This window comes from Trichosurus vulpecula, chromosome 7 (assembly GCF_011100635.1).
Source record: "Trichosurus vulpecula isolate mTriVul1 chromosome 7, mTriVul1.pri, whole genome shotgun sequence".
Classification (NCBI taxonomy): domain Eukaryota; kingdom Metazoa; phylum Chordata; class Mammalia; order Diprotodontia; family Phalangeridae; genus Trichosurus; species Trichosurus vulpecula.
The window spans coordinates 34,276,167-34,287,663 of NC_050579.1; the positions used below are offsets into that span (position 1 = coordinate 34,276,167).

The 11,497-nt window shown below is 42.2% G+C and overlaps 1 protein-coding gene across 1 annotated transcript; it reads left to right on the forward strand.

Annotated features, from left to right (window-relative positions):
• Nucleotides 1-1,107: 1,107 nt before the first annotated feature.
• On the forward strand, nt 1,108-11,056 carry LOC118857469 (calmodulin-like protein 12). The gene is made up of 4 exons (XM_036768144.1): nt 1,108-1,527; nt 4,615-4,639; nt 9,948-9,960; nt 10,594-11,056. The coding sequence occupies exons 1-4, from the start codon at nt 1,108-1,110 to the stop codon at nt 11,054-11,056; spliced, it is 921 nt and encodes a 306-aa protein (XP_036624039.1).
• The last annotated feature ends 441 nt before the right edge of the window (nt 11,057-11,497 follow it).

Sequence of the window (11,497 nt, forward strand, 5' to 3'; positions counted from 1 at the left end):
CTAACTTTGGTAGACCTATCTATTCTTAGCAATGCAAGAATCCAGGACAACTCCAAAGGACTCATGATGGAAAATGCTGTCCACATCCAAAAAAAGAACTATAGAGTCTAAATGCAGGTTGAAGCATATTATTTGTTCTCTCTTTTGTTTTCTTTTTTGTTTGTTTCTTCTTTCTCGTGGTTTCTCCCATTGGTTCTAATTCTTCTTGACAACATGACAAACGTGAAAATAGGCTCAATATAAATCTATATGGACAGCCTATATCAAATTGCATGCTGTCTTGGAGTAGGGGAGAGGAGAGATGGGGGGGGAATCTGGAACTCAAAATCTTATGAAAGTGGATGTTGAAAACTAAAAATAGATAAAAAACAAAAAAAACCTAAAAATACAAATTGACAAATGGCATCCAGAATCCCATAGGGGATGCTAGTATAGGAGCTATATAGTTAGACTGGAGTCATGAAGACATAGGTTCAAATCTCATCTCTAATACTATCATGGACAAGTCTCTTGCCTCTCTGAGCCTCAGTTTCTTTATCTGTAACATGAGGAGGCTCAAGATTAGGACCTTTGATGTCCCTGAAGGTCCCTCTTGGCTCTAGACGTGATCTCCTATAGGTCACTTAACCTCTCAAGTTTCCTGTAAAAATGAGGGTGTTACATTGCATCACCTCCTACCAGGGATGGGGAACCTGTGACCTTGAGACCTTGTAGGTACTTGGGCGAGGTCTTTCGACTGAGTCCAAGTTTTACAGAACAAATCCTTTTTATGAAGGGGATTTGTTCTGTGAAGTCAAAGAGCCACACTTGAGGACCTAGAGGGCCATGTGTGGCTTTGCGGCCACAGGTTCCCCACCCCTGTATCTAGACCCTTTCCAACTCAATATCAATAAACCTGTTTGAGTAGTTATCAGTGCAGATTTCAGTTTTAGTTGTGTTTTTTTTAAATCCCAGGTCAGACAGGATCAAAAGACTAAAGTCATTGTCTGAGATGTCATAATCTAGCACTCTGTTGCTAAGTTGCTAAAGGTTTTGGATTAGTCTGAGTGCAGCCTCTGAGGGTGGAGGTTGGCTGATGGGAACTTGGCCGCTAATAGATTTAGCAGCATGGCTGAACAACTGACAGAAGAACAGATTGCAGAATTCAAAGAAGCCTTTGCACTATTTGACAAGGATGGAGATGGTAGCATAACAACAAAGGAACTGGGAACCATAATGAGGTCACTTGGGCAGAATCCCACAGAAGCCGAATTACAGGACATGATTAACGAAGTCGATGCTGATGGTAATGGCACAATTGACTTTTCAGAGTTTCTGACTATGATGGCAAGAAAAATGAAAGACACAGACAGCGATGAAGAAATTCGAGAAGCGTTCCGTGTGTTTGACAAGGATGGCGATGGTTTTATTAGTGCAGCAGAACTTCGCCATGTGATGACAAACCTTGGAGAGAAGTTAACAGATGAAGAGGTTGATGAGATGATCAGGGAAGCCGACATGGACGGTGATGGCCAAGTAAACTATGAAGAATTTGTTCAAATGATGACAGCAAAGTGAAGACGTTGTACAAGACGTCTTGGGCCACGTTGTTTATTTGTCTTTTCTTTGTAACTTCTCTGTAAAAGGTTCCACCCCCGCCCCCCTGCACTGCAGATGTAGAAATTAGAACCTCATTCCTCCATGTTTTTCTTTCTTTATCTCTCTGTCATTGTCCAGAAACTTTATTTTGGAAAATTGATGAGGCAACATGTTACATGTGGCTTACTCTGTATATATCTAAGCCCTTCTGCAATCTAAACTTGGATGGAGTAAATACTATATAATGACAGTCTTGTGTTTACCTTCTCATTTAGTAAATGTTTCTAGATGAAGTTACTGGTGTCATTGTTATGGGAGGCACATGAGTGGGGACTGAGAAGTTACAGCTGTGAGTACAGAAGCAGATTTATATGTCCAACACCAGGGTTACCACTAAGACCCTGAGATTCCTCCTGGGAGGAAAAATAGATTAGGTTATCAGCACCACCTTAGTTGAGTTTGTGGTGAAGTAGGAGGCAGCTAGTTGGATAGAGGGCCAGCCTTGGAGTCAGGAAGACCTGAGTTTGAATCTTGTCTCAGACACTTCTTGAGTTGTATGACCCTGGGCTAGTCATTTATCCTCCCCAGCTACAGTTTCCTTCTCTATAAAATAGGGACAATAATAGCTCCTGTCCTTCATGGGGTCTTGTAAGGATCAAATGGGATAATATATGTAAAGCACTTTGCAAAACTCAATGTATTACATAAATGCTAGTGATTATTATTATTTTGATATAGGCTAGAGTAGAGAAGATTTGGGGGGGGGGGGTTCCATATCACTGGAAGTATTCAAGCAGAGATGGGATCAATCAATCAGCACATATTTATGAAAGTAAGCCATGGATACACAAAGATAAAAGCAAAATAGTCCCTGCCTTCAAAGAGCTTATAGTCTAAAGGAGGAGACAACGTCTAAGCATACAAGTGTATGCACAGCATGTACCAAATGAATACAAAGTAGCTTAGGGGGGCAGCTAGGTGGCACAGTGAGTAGAGCACCAGCCCTGGAGTCAGGAGGACCTGAGTTCAAATCCTGCCTCAGACACTTGACACACTTACTAGCTGTGTGATCTTGGGCAAGTCACTTAACCCCAATTGCCCTGCCTTACCCCTTCAAAAAAAGAAAAAAAACAAAGTAGCTTAGGAGGGAGGGCACTAGCAGCTGGCAGCAGCAGGAAAGTCTTCATGAAGAAGGTGGCACAGGGGTTGAGTCTAGAAGGAAGCAAAGGTGAGATGGGAGTGAATTCCAGGCATGGAGTATGGGATGGCTAAAGGAAAAGCGAAAATGGGAGAGGTGTGTGTGTGTGTGTGTGTGTGTGTGTGTGTGTGTGTGTGTATTTAAAACAAGAAGTAGGCTAGTATGGCTGCATTGCAGAATTCAAGGAGGGGAGTAAAGTTTAAGAAGACTGGAAAGGTAGGAAGGGGTCACATGGTGAAGAGCTTTTAGGGTCAAAGAGAGGAGTCTGTATTTATTCCTTGGGGCAATAGGGAGCCATTGAAATTTGGGGGGGAGCAGAGGGGAGGGAAGAAGCAATGAGGGTATGTACTAGGTGGGAGTAGATGTGTGAATGGAAAGAGGATGTCTATGAGAGATATTGTAGAAATAGAAATGTTTGAATACGGGGTGTAAATAAGAGGAAGCAGCCAAAGGAGACAATGAAGTTGTCCCCCTGGGTGCCTTCCACAGTGAAGCAGACCATGTGATGCAAGCACGCACCCAACCCTCCCCACCACCTTTTCTCTGAGTGCTTGCTCACTCACCTAAGCTACACTGAAGACAGCAGGTCTGGGGGATTTTGGGGAGGAAGGAAATAGCCATGGGCAGCCACATTGCTGCAATTCACTCTCAAGGTCTTGGGGGTAACCCTGGTGCTGGGGATATATGTCCATTCTCCAATGTCTGCACTGGTATACTTCCCATCTACACAGCTCGGTAACAATAACATCGTTAACCCTTCATCATAAAACATTTACTAACTGAGAAGGTAAACAGTAGACTATAACAATACAACATTTACTCAAAAGAAGGCAAGAACAGAAATACCCAGTCCACTACAGACATGGGTCCTGCCTGTGGCAGATAGGTAGGAGGGGAGAGTGATTGCCATTAGTGAGGCACAACAATAGGGAAATCCCTGCGCTGGGGGCAGGTCACAACTCTGGACTGAAGGACTAAATGTCTGTGGCCTTTTTAGAGAACAGTCTGGACCTCACATCACCTCCCCTTCTGAGCCTCTGTGCCCTCCTTCTGGATGGGCAGACAACTGAAGCAGTGTTAAAATCTTTTAGCAAATAGTAGCCTTAAGCCTGGGGTCTGTAGATCTTCCTAGTCTGCTCCCTTGAGAAGGCTAATGCAGCAGGACACTCTTTCAATAAAAAGCAGTTAGCTCCCTTTATTCCTAGAATCTTCAAAGTTAATCATCTCTCTGTAGGCTTTGAGGGGTTTCCCGTCTCTCTAGGGCAGCTGTCTGCGGTGGTGGTTAGAGTACTGAGACCAAATCTAACCTCACTCATTTGACCCTGGAGAAGTAATTTAATCACTATCTGCCTCCATTTCTTCAATTGTAGAGATAATAATAGTATCCTCCTCACAGGATTATCGTGAGGATCAAATGAGATGATATTCATAAAGCACTTAGCACAGTGCCTGGCACATAGTAGATACTGCTTGTTCCCTTTCCCTTCCCCTTCCTCTCTTAAGCTATAAGTGGCTCTAGAGAGCAAGGCAGTCCTCCCTCAGCCAGTTCTTTACACAATATAGGATGCTTCTTTTGCCAATCCGCTCCCAGCATCAAAGTTTTCCTCCAATCAGTTCAGGTCCCCACCACAGATACAAAGCCTTCTTGTCCAGTCTACTCAGCTCCTATCAGCCAGCCTTCCCTCAGCTTCTCAGCTCCTTAGACTTCTATAGTCTGTTTTCTTTAAGCAACTTCTACTATTCATCTACTATTGTCATTTGTCTTGCTATATCTTCTCAAGCTAACATCTCATTGCTTCTGACTTAGCAACTAACACTCCAAATCAGGGCCTCTTCATGGGTCCTGTGACCCATCTCAAACAGGTGGAGAAACCAAAAATGCACATTTCTGATATGACACAGTTGTTATATAAGAGTTCCACAGTCCCAAAATAATTCTGAGATAGAAGCCCTAAAAACAATCATAGGCAGCAAGGAAGGTACTGATAGATAAGGAGAAATTGATGATGGATGGGGAAGCATAATGATGGAGACAATCTACTGTAACCCAGAAAGAGGCTGCTCCCAACCACACGGTAGGCCAATGTAGAGCGTCAATGCCTGTCCTGGTCCTCCTGTTTTTCCATGTGGGTCCCTACATCTTAGGTGATTGGAGCATGTGCCACCCCCGTTAAAATTATACATCTAAAAAAGAAAACCCAGACTGAATGCTGTGAGATCATAATAATCAGGCTACTACCATTTTCACTAACTTTTGCCCTACATCTTTCATCTGCTTCTCAACCAAGCTCCTTTAAAAAAAAGCAGTCTGTGCTCATTGCCTCTACTTTGTCTTCTCTCACTCTCTTTTTAACTTCCTGCAATCTGAACTCTGACCTCATCAACGATCTTCTACGGACCCAATCTAATGCCTCTTCTTGACATCCATCTTCCTCGGCCTCTCAGATTTATTTGACGTTGTTGACCAACCTCTCCCCCTAGATCCCTCTCCTCTTCTTTTTTTTTCTTCCTTGCTCTCGCTCCATAATTGGCCCACCTCCTCTTCTAGTCCTTAATGATATCTTCCAAGCCACTCTTGGATTGGATTCTTCATTGATGATAATGCTGAAGCTATCCTATTCGTGTTCACTATTCATCCCTCTATACCTTGAGGGTAACTAACAACTTTTAATTCTTCAAAGATTGTAGTTTTCTATGATTCACAGCCATAAAGCCTTGCCAGAGTGTTGGTATTTATTGTTGACACTGTCCTGGGTTTGAGGGAGAAGTTTGGGAGCATGAAATGTACCACGAAATTTCCCAAATGTTAGCAAGCAGCTCTACTTCAGATTCAGTTCTGGGCTCAGGGCATTGTCCATCTGCCCTGTCTGTCTAAGATATGAGTACTGATGGACCAGTAAGATATGTGGTTTAGACCCCAAGGTCTCTCAGGTTCTAAATCCCATGAACCTATGTATGAGTTCTGTCTACTAAAAATTGTTATTGATATCTTTTCTTTCATCATCTTCATTTCCAAATATATCACTCCTTCCTTTCCTTCATAGAAAGCCAGCCCTTAGAAGAAAGAAGGAAAAAAATAGCAGTTCAGCAGAAGCATCTCAACTATATAGAAATATATACAATATTCTCCATCCATAGCCCCTCACTTTTGCAAAGAAGGGTGAAAAGAATAAGTTATTGCTTCTTGAAGCCAAACTCGATCATTATAATTATGCACGATTTAGTTTGGGGTTTTTTCATTTTTCTTTCCATTAACATTGTTATAACATTGGGTATATTGTTTTCCTGGTTTATTTTTCTTCACTCTGGGCCACTTGGCATCATAGTATCTTAGATTGAGAGCTTCAGGGGAACCTTAAAGGTCACTGAATCCAACCCCCTTATTTTAGAGATGAAGAACCTGAGGAACAGAGAGGCTAAATGATTTGCCCAGAGTCACACAGCTTGTAAGTGTCTGAGGCAGGGTTTGAACCTTCCTGACTCAAAATTCAGCACTATTCATTGCTTCATGATGGCTCAAGCAACTAGCAGACAATGGTTTCAATCCATCAACCTTGGGATTTTGAGTGCAGCACACTTCTGTTTTGTTTTTTGTTTCTTTCTTTCTTTGTTTTTTTACCGGAAGACTTTCTATTGTAGGTGGAGTGGGATAGCTGGACACAGTTTAGATGATTCCAATTTTGTTGGCAAAATCTAAAGTATCACAGTCTGGAGCAGGTTGGACATAGGCCTTCTTCTCTCCATCAGGCCAGATCAGCCCTTTGACCTTGGCCACATTGATGTCATATAGCTTCTTTACCGCCTGCTTGATCCGATACTTGTTAGCCTTGACGTCCACAATGAAGACTAGGGTGTGGTTGTCTTCAGTCTTCTTTATAGCAGACTCAGTGGTCAAGGGGAAATTAATGATGGCATAGTGATCAAGCTTGTTTCTCCGAGGGCACTCTTCCGAGGTTATTTGGGCTGCCTTTGGAGTCTTAGTGTCTTGAGTCACCAGAAGGTGGGTGATGTTCAGATCTTTTTCTTTTTGTGGCTATGGACACCCTTCAATACCTCCTTCTTGGCCTTCAAGGCTTTGGACTTGGCTTCTGTCTTGGGTGGGACAATGGCTTCCTTCTTCGCTGTCAGCATCATCTTAGGGGAAAGGGTCTTCCATGGTGCTTCGGCACTCTTCTGTTGCTGGGTTCCTCTATGTCTTATCTTAATTCTGTATATTTACCATTTCTTATAGCAGAGGTGTCCCTGGAGCCCATGAAGCCCTCAACATTCCAGAATGCAGCCAAAAGCATATTGAAATGTCATTGGGAAATATTTAACAAAATAAGTAAAAATACAACAAAACACAAATGTTAATTTGTAGTTTCTAAGTCAATATGCCACCACAGGGATCCTTCTGTGTGATTCAGTGGTCCCATTTTATTTGAGTTTAACATGCCTGTATTACAAGTCCATTAAATTATTAATTTGATTAGTTATTCCCTAGTTGCTGGGAACTCCTTTTGTTTCCAGTTCTTTACTACCACAAAAAGTGCTGCTATAAATATTTTAGTGTATATGAAGCTTTTCTTTCTTTCTTTGACATCCTTGAGGTCTAATACATAAGTATTTTTAAATGACAGAAAACAACCCCAAAGCACACAACAATCTTATTCATTCATTTGTGTAAGGAAGGAAAGATTAACTAACAAATCCCTTTCATCCATGCTTATGTATGGATGTGACCTGGCTCTGACTTGTGCTACCATGAAGTCAACCAGGAAGATTAAAAAAGGCCCCCCCTTGCCCCCAAAAGATCTCCCGATTCCTGTCTGGCTGCCTGCAATACACGATCAGACATTCACTCTTTGGTTCTTAAAATTTGTACATTCTTCTAGAAGCCATCAACATGATGGAAGCCACTACCTACTAGTAGGATCAACTTAGAATAGAATTAGTTGAAGAGATTGTTACCCTGAAAGTTCCCATGGAAATAGGACATAGCACCTCCCAAGAGGAGAGAGCAGGAGTGCCAGAGATGAGCTTTGCTGACTTCTTAGCTTTGCCTAAAGCTGAGCCTGGAACAACAGATATTTACTGGAACATAGCGTCACATGCACAGACAATTTAGTCCTGCCTGGGAGTCAGAAGACCTGGACTCTTATCCCAGCTCCCTTAATCTGCTGACTAAGCTTTGAAGCCTTGCCTTCACTGGGCCTCATTATCCTATAAGACAAGAAGACATCCAAGCTCTCTTCTAGTTCTAATGTTCATAAGAACATGGGTTTAGGAGCTGGAAGGGACCTTAGAGGTTTTCTCATCTAACCTCCTTTTACATATCAGTAAATTGAGGCGTTAGGAGCATGAGGGATTTGACCAGGGTCACACAGATAGAAAGTGGCAGAACCTGAATTTGAACCCAGGTCCTTTGACTCCAAATATGGCCTACTTTCTACTGTACCATGCTGTCCCTTCCTGCCTTGATGTCATCATTTGTAAAGTATGAATAATCACCTCTGAGCTGCCTACCTCAAAAAGGTAGTTGTGAGAAGCAAATAAGACAATGTAAAAGTGCTGAATAATCCATAAAGGCTTTGAATAATAGTAATAATAATCATAATAATCTAACATTTGTACCATGTTTTGAGGTTTACAAAGCAATCTCTCTCCCTCCCTCCCTCCCTCCCTCTCTCTCTCCCTTTCTCTGTACACACACACACACACACACACACACACACACACATCTCCAATTTATAGAGAAAGAAACTGAGGCTAAAGGCACTTAAGTGACTTGTATTGTAATTCCCTCAATGAAGTGTGAGAAACTGAAGTTGGGCATGCTTATGAAAGGATCTTGGATCCTAGTCCATAACCAAAAATTCTCAGTGACCAGGAGTGAATTGGAAACCAGAATTTTCAATCTGATCTTGATAGGAGACTCAGATGAAGAAAGTCAAGAGAACTCATCCTCTGATGCCCTCTGATGTTGGCCACCATTTCCTTTCATTTTTTTCTAGGGCCATTTAAGACTCAGTCCTCTGCCAATCCTTCCCCCTGGCATAGAGGCAACTCTGGATTCTCAGAGATTATGCCAGGGAAGCATCCTGCCAGCTGGATGTCATCTTGAGAGTGAGTGATGACAATGCAGAAGGGGAAAGGAAAGGATTGGGGTTATTTAAGGAAATGCCTTGGGACCGGGTAGAGGGAGGGAGATGGAGAGGGGGAGATTTGTAGTGATGTCAGTAAATGGGGAAGTAAGACAGAGTAAGATATGGTTACTATGGGTTCTCAGACTTCCCCCTCATTGGCCAATCTCCTCTGCCCCCCAACTATCACCTTACTATAACATCCCAGCACTGCACAAGGTGCAGATGGAGACTCCAGAGCTTGGCACAATGCCTGAACACATAGTAGGTAATTAAAAAACTTGTGGTTGATTCTCTGTAAAGTGCAAAGAGCCAGAGGAATACAAAGAGCCAGAGGAATAGAGTAAAAAAATTAATTTGCAAAATGGATGTTTCAAATATATAACTGGTTGCCAATTTGATCATTACTGAAGAACTCTCCTAGTTCCTGAGGAAAAGTAAGAAAATATGGAATATTGTCTCCCAAATAGAATGTAAACTCCTTGAGGGCAAGGGCCATTTTTTTTTCTATTTTTTTGTTTCCTATCCTGGCCCCACTCCCCTTAGCATAGTGCCTGGAACATCATACGTACTTAAAAAATGCTTGTGGACTGACCAGCTTACTGACAACCTCCCTGGGTGTCAATTTCTCCATCTCTAAAATAAGGGGGTTCTACTGTATACAGTAGTTCCTTCCAGATTTAAGTCAGTGACTCTTTCAATGGCAATTTCTCTGTCTAAAATCAGAACAGAATACACTGACATTGCAAAAACTAATGGCCAGATGGCTGGAGGCACTACTAGCAGCTACTTTCCCTATTGCAGGCTTTTCTTCTCTCCATCAGATAATAAATGTTTGGGCTCCAGAAGCTTGTGCAAGAAATAAAAAATAAAACCTTGGGTCCAGATCTCTAGCTGAGTAAGAACATGGGCTTTATTCATCTTCCCCCTTACCTTTGCTCTCTATAAAAAGCATGCCTTCCTCTTAGACCAGAAGTTCCCAAGCTCCCCAATAGATGATGCGCTTCTTGAGGGCAGTGACTCTCTTTTGCCTCTTTTTGTATCCCCAGCACTTAGCACAGGGTCTGACACTTACTAAGTTTACTCACGTATTGATTGATTGATATTTCAGTAGAGGAGGAAGAATTGGTGGGGGTGGGAGGTTCACAGAATATCCATTGTTGCCTGGGCTGTATGAAGCGTTGTTTTTATCCAATATGACCTTTCTTGTGTTCTATGCCTTTGTGTGGGGGAATTCATAGGACTTTGAAGCTGGAAGAGACCTCAGAGGAATAAAGGAATTAGAGCTGATTTTGGAAAGGTAGTACAAGTTACAAGTTAGCAAGTTTCTCATGGGCTAATCCTGATTCTACACAATCACTACAGGGAAGTAGGCTTTGTTCTTTTTTAGCTGTCCCCTGCCTCACTTTCTTCTGGGCCCTGGGGTTGGGGTGGGGGACACTTACCATCTTCCCTGCAGCTGCCTTCTCTTATGTATGTTGTCTACCTCAATGAGAGTGTAAGCTCTTTGAAAGCAGAGAATTGTTTGAATTTTAGTTGTGTTTTAAAAATTCCAGTTCTGCCGGATTGGCAGATTAAAGTCATTGTCTGAGATGTCATAATCCAGCACTCAGTTGCTAAGTTACTAAAGGTTATAAGTTAGATGGAGTGCAGCTCCTGAGGGTGGAGGTTGCCTCATGGGGATTTGGCTGGTAGAACATCTAGCAGCATGGCTGAACAACTGACAGAAGAACAGATTGCAGAATTCAAAGAAGCCTTTGCACTATTTGACAAGGATGGAGATGGTAGCATAACAACAAAGGAACTGGGAACCATAATGAGGTCACTTGGGCAGAATCCCACAGAAGCCGAATTACAGGACATGATTAACGAAGTTGATGCTGATGGTAATGGCACAATTGACTTCTCAGAGTTTCTGACTATGATGGCAAGAAAAATGAAAGACACAGACAGCGATGAAGAAATTCGAGAAGCGTTCCGTGTGTTTGACAAGGATGGCGATGGTTTTATTAGTGCAGCAGAACTTCGCCATGTGATGACAAACCTTGGAGAGAAGTTAACAGATGAAGAGGTTGATGAGATGATCAGGGAAGCCGACATGGACGGTGATGGCCAAGTAAACTACGAAGAATTTGTTCAAATGATGACAGCAAAGTGAAGACATTGTGCGGGATACGTTAAATGTCTTGTGCCACTTCATTTGTCTTTTCTTTGTTTGTAACTTCTCTGTAAAAGGTTTTCACCCCCCACTGCATGTGTAGGAATTAGAACCTCATTCCTCCATTGTTTTTTCTTCTTATCTCTCTGTCATTGTCCAGAAAATTTATTTTGGAAAATTGATGAAGTAACATGTTATGTGTGGCTTACTCTGAATATATCTAAGCCGTTTTGCAATGTAAACTTAGATGGAGTTCGTCAAATGAGGGACTATCTGGGTTATGCCTTTTTTTTAAAGAAGTAGTTAGTTTTCTTTAGGAGCTAATAGCGTCGTGTTGTTGAAGTGTGGAGTTGTAACTCTGCATGGACTATAGACAGTCAACAATATGTACTTAAATTTGCACTATCGCAAAAGGGGGATGTTTTCCAGGTTGTCATTTTC

Bases quoted from the DNA above. Each gene is read 5' to 3' on its own strand.
- LOC118857469 (XM_036768144.1), top strand. From the start codon at position 1,108: ATGGCTGAACAACTGACAGAAGAACAGATTGCAGAATTCAAAGAAGCC. The intron at 1,528-4,614 runs GAATTTGTTCAA...GGGCCTCTTCAT, and splicing joins ATGGCCAAGTAAACTATGAA to GGGTCCTGTGACCCATCTCA.